Source organism: Etheostoma cragini, chromosome 23, assembly GCF_013103735.1.
Source record: "Etheostoma cragini isolate CJK2018 chromosome 23, CSU_Ecrag_1.0, whole genome shotgun sequence".
Classification (NCBI taxonomy): domain Eukaryota; kingdom Metazoa; phylum Chordata; class Actinopteri; order Perciformes; family Percidae; genus Etheostoma; species Etheostoma cragini.
The window spans coordinates 7655341-7665247 of NC_048429.1; the positions used below are offsets into that span (position 1 = coordinate 7655341).

Here is a 9907-nt window from a genome sequence, read left to right on the forward strand (position 1 = left end):
TCATATTATAGTATGTAAAAAAAGTCATAGTATAGTATTTTTAAAATGTCATAGTATAGTATTTTGAAAAAAGTCTTAAAAAGTAACAGTACAGTATGTTAAAAAAGTAATAGTATATTATGTAGAAAAAAATCATAAAAACTCATATTATACTGTATGTCGAAGAAAGTCTTATAAAAGTTGTAGTAAAGTATGTCGAAAAACTTTTAAATAAGGTCATAGTGTAGTGAGTCAAAAAAGGTTTTAAAATAGTCATAGTGTAGTATGTTCAACAAAGTAAAAAAAAAGTCATATTATAGAATGTAAAAAGTGTCATAGTATAGTATGTAAAAAGTAAAATAAAAATGTTATAGTATGTCAAAAAAAGTAATTCATAGTATGTAAAAAAAAAAAAAGGTGATAGTGTACAAAAGTTTACAAAAGTGATAGTATAGTATGTAAAAAAAGAAAAAAAAGGTTATAGGGTGTCAAAAAAAGGCATAGTATAGTATGTGGATAAAAAGGTTATAGTATGTAAAAAAAAAAGTTATAGTATGTAAAAAAAGGTCATAGTGTAGTACATCAAAAAAAGTTAGGATAGTATGCAAAAAATAAAGTTATAGTATGTAAAAAAAAGTCATACTATGCTATTACTTTTTTTGACATACTATACTATGACTTTTTGAAACTTTTTTGACGTACTACACTGTGACCTTTTGTTTTTAACATACTATACTATGACTTTTTTTTTTACCTCTTTTGACATACTATACTATGACTTTTTTAAAACTTTTTTGACATACTATAACCTTTTTTTTCTACTTTTTTTGACATACTATAACCTTTTTATTTACGTATTATACTATGACTTTTTTAAAACTTTTTTGACATACTATAACCTTTTTTTTCTACTTTTTTTGACATACTATACTATGACTATTTTAAAACCTTTTTCTACACTATGACCTTATTTATTTAAAGTTTTTCGACTTTTATAAGACTTTTTTCGACATACATTATATAACGAGTTTTTATGATTTTTTTCTACATACTATACTTTGACTTTTTCCACGCATTCTATTACTTTTTAAAACTTTTTTGGACATACTATGCTATGACTTTTTTTTTTACATACTATACTATGATTTTTTTACATTTTTCGACATACTATAACCTTTTTTTTACACAATATGACTTTTTGGACGTACTACACAACCTTTTTTTTATATACTATTACTTTTTTTTTTACATACTATAACCTTTTTTTTTACGTATTATACTATGACTTTTTGAAACTTTTTTTGACATACTATAACCTTTTTTTTCTACTTTTTTGGATATACTATACTATGACTATTTTAAAACCTTTTCTGACTTACTACACTATGACCTTATTTAAAGGTTTTTCGACATACTATACTATGACCTTTGTAAGACTTTTTTCGACATACATTATATAACGAGTTTTTATGAATTTTTTCTACATACTATACTTTGACTTTTTCGACACATTCTATTACTTTTTAAAACTTTTTTGGACATACTATGCTATGACTTTTTTTTTTACATACTATACTATGATTTTTTTACATTTTTCGACATACTATAACCTTTTTTTTTACATAATATGACTTTTTTTGACGTACTACACAACCTTTTTTTATATACTATTACTTTTTTTTTTTACATATTATAACCTTTTTTTTTACATATTATACTATGACTTTTTTTACTTTTTTTGACATACTATAACCTTTTTTTTTTACATACTATATTATGACTTTTGTAAAAAAAAAATTTAAGTACAACACTATGACCTTTTTTTTTTACATGCTATAAATTACTTTTTTTACATACTCTAATAATATGACTTTTTTTTCCCTTTTTTTAACATACTATACTATGACTTTTTTAAACTTTTTTTGACATACTATAACCTTTTTTTTTACATACTATACTATGACTTTTTTAAAAGTTTTTTGGACATACAGTTGAGTTTTTATGAATTTTTTCCTACATAATATACTATTACTTTTTCGACATACTATACTATTAATTTTTAAAACTTTTTTGGACATACTATACCATAACATTTTTTTTAAATACTATGCTATTACTTTTTTACATACTATAATATTACTATTTTTTTTTACTTTTTTGGACATACTATACTTAAACTTTTTTAAGACCTTTTTCGACACACTACACTATGTCCTAATTTAAACTTTTTTCAGCATACTATGCTATGACTTTTTTTTTACATACTATAAATTACTTTTTTTACATACTATAATATGACTATTTTTTACTTTTTTGGACATACTATACTTTGACTTTTTTTTAAACCTTTTTTCGACATACTACTTAACTTAACTTAACTAACTTAACTTTTTTTGGCATACGATACTATGCTATGACTTTTTTTTAACATACTATGACTTTTATAGACGTTTTTTGACATACAGTATATTATGAGTTTTTATGAATTTTCTCTACATAATTTACGATACCTTTTTTGACATACTACACTATGTCCTTATTTAAACTTTTTTTGGCATACTATGCTATTACTTTTTTTTGACATACTATACTATGACTTTTTGAAACTTTTTTAACGTACTACACTGTGACCTTTTTTTTTAACATACTATACTATGACTTTTTTTTTTACCTCTTTTGACATACTATACTATGACTTTTTTTAAACTCTTTTGACATACTATAACCTTTTTTTCTACTTTTTTTGACATACTATAACCTTTTTATTTACGTATTATACTATGACTTTTTGAAACTTTTTTTGACATACTATAACCTTTTTTTTCTACTTTTTTGGACATACTATACTATGACTATTTTAAAACCTTTTCTGACTTACTACACTATGACCTTATTTAAAGGTTTTTCGACATACTATACTATGACTTTTATAAGACTTTTTTCGACATACATTATATAACGAGTTTTTATGAATTTTTTCTGCATACTATACTTTGACTTTTTCGACACATTCTATTACTTTTTAAAACTTTTTTGGACATACTATGCTATGACTTTTTTTTTTACATACTATACTATGATTTTTTTACATTTTTCGACATACTATAACCTTTTTTTTTTTTTTACATAATATGACTTTTTTTGACGTACTACACAACCTTTTTTTATATACTATTACTTTTTTTTACATACTATAACATATAGTATGTTAAAAAAAGTCATAGCATAGTATCGTATGCCAAAAAAAGTTAAGTTAAGTAGTATGTCGAAAAAAGGTTTAAAAAAAAGTCCAAGTATAGTATGTCCAAAAAAGTAAAAAATAGTTATATTATAGTATGTAAAAAAAAAATTCATATAATTCTTCTCAAAAATGCATCTTTTTCTTGCAGGCAACTGGTCCAGAGGTCGACGGTCACCATTTTGGATAAACACATCAGTCACTATCCTCAGCTGGAAGATCCCACTGGCTTCCTCAATGCATATTTCAACTTTATTTACTCTTTCTAAAGGGATACCAAATGCAAGAACCAATGTTCATGAATTATTTAAGACCCTTAACAAGCGATTTGGTACATAAGCAACACTTTGAGGTGATAAACAGCCACGTGTGGTGCAATGACTTTCTCTGATGAATATAACCAGGAGTAATACTGTCAGTTTGAGATTTATTCACGAGTGATGCGCTAATCTACCAGCATCAAACCCTAAAATATCAACTACTACCCTGGAAGACATCTAATTTGAGCTAGAAACATTATTCATTGTAGTTAATGCAACAACTAAATCACTAATCTGATGGTTACACTTCTAGTTTATTCCCCTCTTTCAACAGGATAGGGAAAGTTATAGAATGTGCTATTATTGACCTTATCTGAGGGACATTGTTCTGATTCTCGCCATTTTCTGTTGCTCTTTTGAGTCCTGCAATCAGCTGCCCTCTAAATGTATTTTGATGATTTTCTACAGTTTTCTTGATGTCAATGAAAAACCTCAATGTCAACTTTTCTTCAAATAAAACTAGTTTTGTATTAAACAAGTGTCTGAATGATGGAAACATTATGTACTTAGTCAGAATTTATTGAAGCTTTGACAAATAAAACATGTGGACATGCAGACAGTAAGAAAGAGGGAATAAACACGTTTTAGTTCCTAAACTAGAAGTAATAAAACATGTTTATTTTTGGATGGTATCAGCATAATAAACAATATTGTACATTTAATTTTTAGAGCTGTGGAAAAGTAATGTCTCAGAGTTTGTCGTGCAGAGATGAAAGGTCTGGTGCTTGTGCAGGCACAGCGCTGCATCGCTTTAGCCGACGGAGGCCAGGATGACGTCGACGACTGTCTCTTCATCGCTGCGAACCGTCACCTGCATGGTGACGCCGTCGGCCAACGCCAGGCGAGCACGAACCAGCACGTCATGACCCCCCCGAAACACACCTGGGGAGGGAGGGTGAGAGCGCTCAGTGGCCAATCAAATCACACCTGATTGTAACTCGATTCACCAGGCATGTCAATAATGATATTTTTCTACAGAAATGAGAGCCTAAATGAGAGACTTTGTTCTTAAATCTAATTGGACAAAAAAAACAATATGTAACAGCGTAGTACTGTTAAGAAAACTTCATACCTTTGGACAAAATTTGGAACCCACTGAAATCTAAACCAAATTTGCGATTTTTAGATATGACATGTCAAACGTTACATGAGAGAACTTTAACTTGCATACAGGCAAAAATAAGTTTTTAAAGGAAGCAATTGGTAAAAAATACTACACATTTAAAAAGATCTAGCAGTGACTACAACCTTCCGGACATCAACCCACCAGCAAGGAAGAGGACATGCGAGTTCTTATTTTCAGGAACTTTGTCAGAGCGCTCACACGGCTGCATTCCCAGGAAGCTGATGATGTTACCCACCGCCTCTGTAAAACAAAACCATGGTTGAGTCCCGTAACAAACTAGGCTTTAGTTATTGCAGAAAGCTTTAATGACATGACATGTTTTGTAAATCTCTCTGCAAGCAGTTATTTGCCAAAACTACACAAAAAGTTATAAAAAATTGACAACGGACTGAATGATTTCAGCCCAAAAGCTCTGACTTACCGTCTAGAGTTCGTACAGACGCCAGGGCAAAAGTCTCTTCCTTCTCAAAATCGTCTCCCACTTCTTCCCACGCTGCACCAAAGTTCGGTTTCAAAACCTTCTGGATGTGGTCTGCAACCGTTACTTCCAGATCCTCCAGCTGAAGAAGAGCAGGGCAGAGCAGGATACGAGACGCAGGAACGATGCAAGGAAGAGGAGAGAGGAGTTGGAGATAGAGGAAAAGAGGAAAAAAAAGAGAAGGAAAATTTACAACAATAACTATGCACAACATAAGAAATCATTTTGTTTTAAAAGTTTGAGGGTGTGTTATGATTACATACCACGTATTCATCATCATAACCGTCATCATCCGGCTCTCCTGTGTTGGGGTCACAGTCTTTGACGAGGTACTTCATAGTACAACTGAACGTACAAGACACTGTGGACAGACAGGACACCTTAAATCTAATATACAGTCAACGCCGTTTAACCGCACAATTTGCTGCACAAAAGATATCATTTTGAGCTTTATACATGCATAAGGAAGTCACTAACTGGGTTACCCATTTGTGATCTAAATGTTATAAAAAGTTTCGTTCACAGTCAGTCATTGCTCCCTTTAACCCAATAACGTCCCAGCGTTCCTACCAGCGGTGGGGTCGTCCTCGGGTAGGCGGACCAGAGTGTAGCAGGAACCAGGCTGGCTGTAGGGGAGGTTGGCTGCTGGGATGTATTGGATCACCTCGTAGGACTCCGATGGCTCCATCTGCACTACGACCTGACATACACAATACATTCATATCATATGCATTCTCGTGTTGTAGTTTACCTACTGTTTGAACTCTAAATACGTTGTCACTTGTGGACTCTCTCTTCTTCTCTTGGACTGTTTTAATTTTTTCACAGCCAAGACTAATTAGGAGTCCAAATAAAGAATTGGAAAAAAATCATGAAACAAAATCCCCTCTCAGCTGGTACCTTCTGCAGGAGCTGGTCATTCAGAGTGTTTGTGCAGTCGAACTGGAACACCATGTGCCTGGCGAAAGTGTGTTTGACGCAGCGCACCACATATTCTGTCTCAGCCTCCGTCAGCTGCACCTGCTCAGAAGACTTGAAGAGCGGCCCGAGACCCTGGAACTCTGGGATGGCCGCCAGTTGTTCTGTAAAACGGACGGAAAGCAGAGACAGATTAAAACAAAAACATAGGACAGTAAAGACCGTATTTGTATTAAATCACCTCAGGCCAGAGTATTTGCAAGCCATTATGTCTCTCTTTATTTTTTTATGGTGAGGCCAAATTCTCTGGGTGGGCAAAGCAGAGAAAGGGGAGATAATTTTGCTCCTTATGACCTCATAAGGGGCAAGACTCTAGTTCGGCCAATCCAAGCTTTTATTTTTTCAAAGGCAGGGCAGGTTGCGCAGGGATCGGTTTCACCTATCGCCATTTCTAGCCTCTGGGGGACCGCATATTAATGTTAAAAATACCTCGTAAAGTGAAATTGTCATGCCATGGGTCCTTAAGGTGAGTATCAGTGTCTAATTGCATCAACTTGAATCTGATAGCAGGCAGTTTTAGAATCTTACCCTGATAAATGTCCTGGCGGGACGGGGCCAACTTCTCTGGCAGTTTGCTGGTGGCAACAGAGGCAATTTCTGGGAAGAAAAAAAGAAAAACATTAAGAGACGCTCCTTAACTATCCGATTCCTGACTGGCGGTTTCAAAGATGAGTAGAAAACCCTGTGCAGATAATTAAATAGATGTGTAGTTGTACCTGTTTTGTGTTCTGTGATAGGAGTGGTGGCCAGAGGGACACTCTTCATGTCGAAAGGTTTCTCTGTGGGCTCCAACGTGTACTGGTGGAGGGACTTCTCCAGTCCGGGAATGGAAACAGAGAGACCTGAGAGCAACACGCAGAGAAGGAAACGTTAACATTCCTGACATCACCTGCTGAGTCAGACTATACATTCTGACCAGCAGTCCTTATAGCGTGTATAATGTAGCAGTTAGACACTGTACCCTGAGAGAGAGTGAGTGAGTGAGTGAGTGTCTTCACCGTTGAAGATGTAAGCAGCGTTCAGAGCTTTCTGCTTCTGCTGTAGCACGTTCATGTAGAAAGTAGCTCTGTCGCGCACTTCATCATCGCTGTCCATCATGCATCTGTGAGAACCGCCACGTGTGTTAAAGTCAGACTTCATCACATATTCATTCAAACACAAGTATATAGTAAAGGGTCTATACGGTATTACATTTTAGAAGTCCATAACCAACTATTTAAATGTTTTCTTTGTACATCCCACATATAGAGGACATGTGAGGGTACACAGTCATGTATAAAATAAATGAACAAATGAAAGTAAACGAGTACCGCTGCATGAGAACCAGGACGCTTGGCAGCAGATCATCATTCTGAGCTCCAAATTTAGCCAAAGCACTGACTGCAGCTGGGGGTGGAAAAAGAAACATGTTTCAAGGGTTATACAAATGCCGTGAAAATAGTGTGAGTATTTATCAATAAACTGGATGTCATGCAAGACACTTTGATTTTAGAGAGCCGCCTCTGGAGTGGAGAAAGGTTGGGGCAAAATGAGTGCCATTCCTAAACATTGGGAGGCTCCCACAGTAATGCCACTCCATCTCACCGGCACGAACAGCCTCGCTCTCCAGCACCACTCGGTTGAAGATGAAGCGGATGTACTTGGAGGGCTGGGGGGTGCGTGGGCCCTCTTTGCCCAGTAGGTGCAGGATCTTTGTGGCTAGCACAGTGTGCTCGCAGTCTTCGATGAACTCGCACAGGTGGGCCAAGCCGGTCTCCTTGCTTTCTGGGTTGTCCTCGATGATGCTGATGATGCAGTCCACGATGGCCCGCTTGTACTCAAAACCACCCTGCAGGGAGAGGAACATAGGTTGTAAATACAACCGCAACATCCACTGCAAGCCTTAAAGTAACAGTAATACTGTACATGCATCATCTTTACACAATCTGTGGACAGACACGTTAAACCCTATTCATAAACACTGATGTATGATGTATATCTCTTGTTATAAACCATGTCTTATCTTTTGAATATTTGTCTTCTAACATGTCAGCATACTGTATGTAAACCACACTTAAGTAACTACTAAACATTTTGTAAAACAAATAGAAAAGCATGAAAGCTCCCAAAATGCAGACTTCGATCACATCCTTGCTCTTTATAGCGAGGTGTCTGCATGGGTAAGGATATCACTGATAAGATCTCCCCAGTAAGGCAAAGACCAAACTGTGTAGGTCAGTGATCCGTTAATGATCAACTTACATCATCTCTGAGCATGTTGGACAAAAAGTTCATCATGACACTGTGCTTCCTGGGATACTTCTGGCACAGAGCGCTGATGGCCTGCACCACAACCACCTGGAATAAACAAGCATCAGCCACAGATTTAGGACAACAGAAAATAGAACAGAAATAACAGGATTAAAAGAGGGAGGAGCAATGAATCGGCTATTGGAAATTAATCTTTTGTGGTCAGAGAAGGCTAAAGTCCTGGTTGATAAAAAAAGAAATCTCATCATGACACAGTCTCACATTTTCTACAAGTACACAGTGATTTAAAGCAAGTATCAGCAAGTATCAGTATTACACCCTTCGTGTATAGATTTAGTTGTGCTGCGTTATCGAATACGGGATAACACTAAAGTCAAACTGTCGGACCTTAAACTCGTCCGAGATCTCAGAGACAAACGAGGAGATCTGTTTCATGAGTCGGTCCACGCTGCTCTCACTGCCGGTCTTGAGCAGAGTGGTGATGGCCAGAGTGGCGATGCTGCGGTTCGAGTCGGTGATCAGGTTCTCCAGGTCTAAGTTGCACGCAGTCACTGCTGACGGATGCTTCATGGCCACCTGGTGGACACAAAGGAAATGACAGTGAAGTTCATTAAGTGTTCCAATCGGTTTATCATACATTTGAGCATTAACAGCGTGTTATCAAGACAGATCTATAAATAAATACTGAAAAGCACTTTCAGTTATGCTTTATGTATTTAGCTGTGAAATATAAAAAGGACACATTATGCCTGAATACATATGCAACTACTGAATTGCTCAGCAATATGACTAACTTTTGACCAAATAAAGTAATCTATGTTTAAGGATAAAACAAGCCATGAGAAGGAGGCAAGGTGTACCTTGTTGAGGGTCCTGACTGCAGCGTATCTCAAGGCTGCTTTGGGAGAGCTGCAAAAGAGCTGCAGCACTGCAGGAAGACAGATACATTCACAACGAGACTCATCTACACATCATTCTGTTCTTTCAGTCAACAATACAGATAGAAATGCTAAATGAAAAGAATGAGGTGTAAATAAACTGACCAGACACAGCCGGGGCCAGTTCCCGGGCAGTACAGTTGGGCATGTGGACAATGGCAGAGGCAGCTTCATACACCACCATCTCATTCTTGTTCCTCAGGCAACTCTCAATGAAGTCAAACAAGGGGCTGTCATGACTGAAAACATGAGACAGAATCCAATGCTGTTAACTACCTGACAACAAGACATCAGTTTGTGCCGTCATGTATTTAAAGTGGTTTTTGCACACGAAAGTCGCCGGACGACACAGTGTTCTGAACACAGCCATGCTGAGGAATACAAAGCGAGTTTTGTGGAGCTGAAATTCTTAATTAGCTTTGTATCAACTCATTTGGCAATGGCTTGAACGTAACCGACGTTCATTACTATCAGAACGTTACGCACTAAAGCCTAAATCTGGCTCAGAGACACCATAGATGAAGACAAATAATGTATCAGTGGAGAATCAGCTGTACTGTGTATGTAACTAGATGTGTGTGTGTGTGTGTGTGTGTGTGT

General features: G+C 35.9%; 2 protein-coding genes across 2 annotated transcripts in view; one reads left to right on the plus strand and one right to left on the minus strand.

Annotated features, from left to right (window-relative positions):
• Positions 1 to 4008, plus strand: part of mest — a 14567-nt gene extending 10559 nt beyond the window's left edge. Inside the window, exon 12 of the mRNA XM_034863462.1 lies at positions 3369 to 4008. Within this exon, the coding sequence (XP_034719353.1) occupies positions 3369 to 3486 (118 nt within the window). The 3' untranslated portion in view covers positions 3487 to 4008. The remainder of the gene's footprint in view (positions 1 to 3368) is intronic.
• Positions 4009 to 4040: 32 nt separating this feature from the next.
• Positions 4041 to 9907, minus strand: part of copg2 (COPI coat complex subunit gamma 2) — an 8507-nt gene continuing 2640 nt past the window's right edge. The window contains exons 10-24 of the mRNA XM_034863445.1: positions 9413 to 9546; positions 9230 to 9297; positions 8757 to 8945; positions 8361 to 8456; positions 7704 to 7947; positions 7430 to 7505; positions 7118 to 7221; positions 6836 to 6961; positions 6648 to 6716; positions 6042 to 6223; positions 5712 to 5841; positions 5405 to 5502; positions 5085 to 5223; positions 4805 to 4903; positions 4041 to 4419 (exon numbers count right to left, since the gene is read on the minus strand). Coding sequence (XP_034719336.1) covers positions 4289 to 4419; positions 4805 to 4903; positions 5085 to 5223; positions 5405 to 5502; positions 5712 to 5841; positions 6042 to 6223; positions 6648 to 6716; positions 6836 to 6961; positions 7118 to 7221; positions 7430 to 7505; positions 7704 to 7947; positions 8361 to 8456; positions 8757 to 8945; positions 9230 to 9297; positions 9413 to 9546 — 1885 coding nt within the window. The 3' untranslated portion in view covers positions 4041 to 4288. The remainder of the gene's footprint in view (positions 4420 to 4804; positions 4904 to 5084; positions 5224 to 5404; positions 5503 to 5711; positions 5842 to 6041; positions 6224 to 6647; positions 6717 to 6835; positions 6962 to 7117; positions 7222 to 7429; positions 7506 to 7703; positions 7948 to 8360; positions 8457 to 8756; positions 8946 to 9229; positions 9298 to 9412; positions 9547 to 9907) is intronic.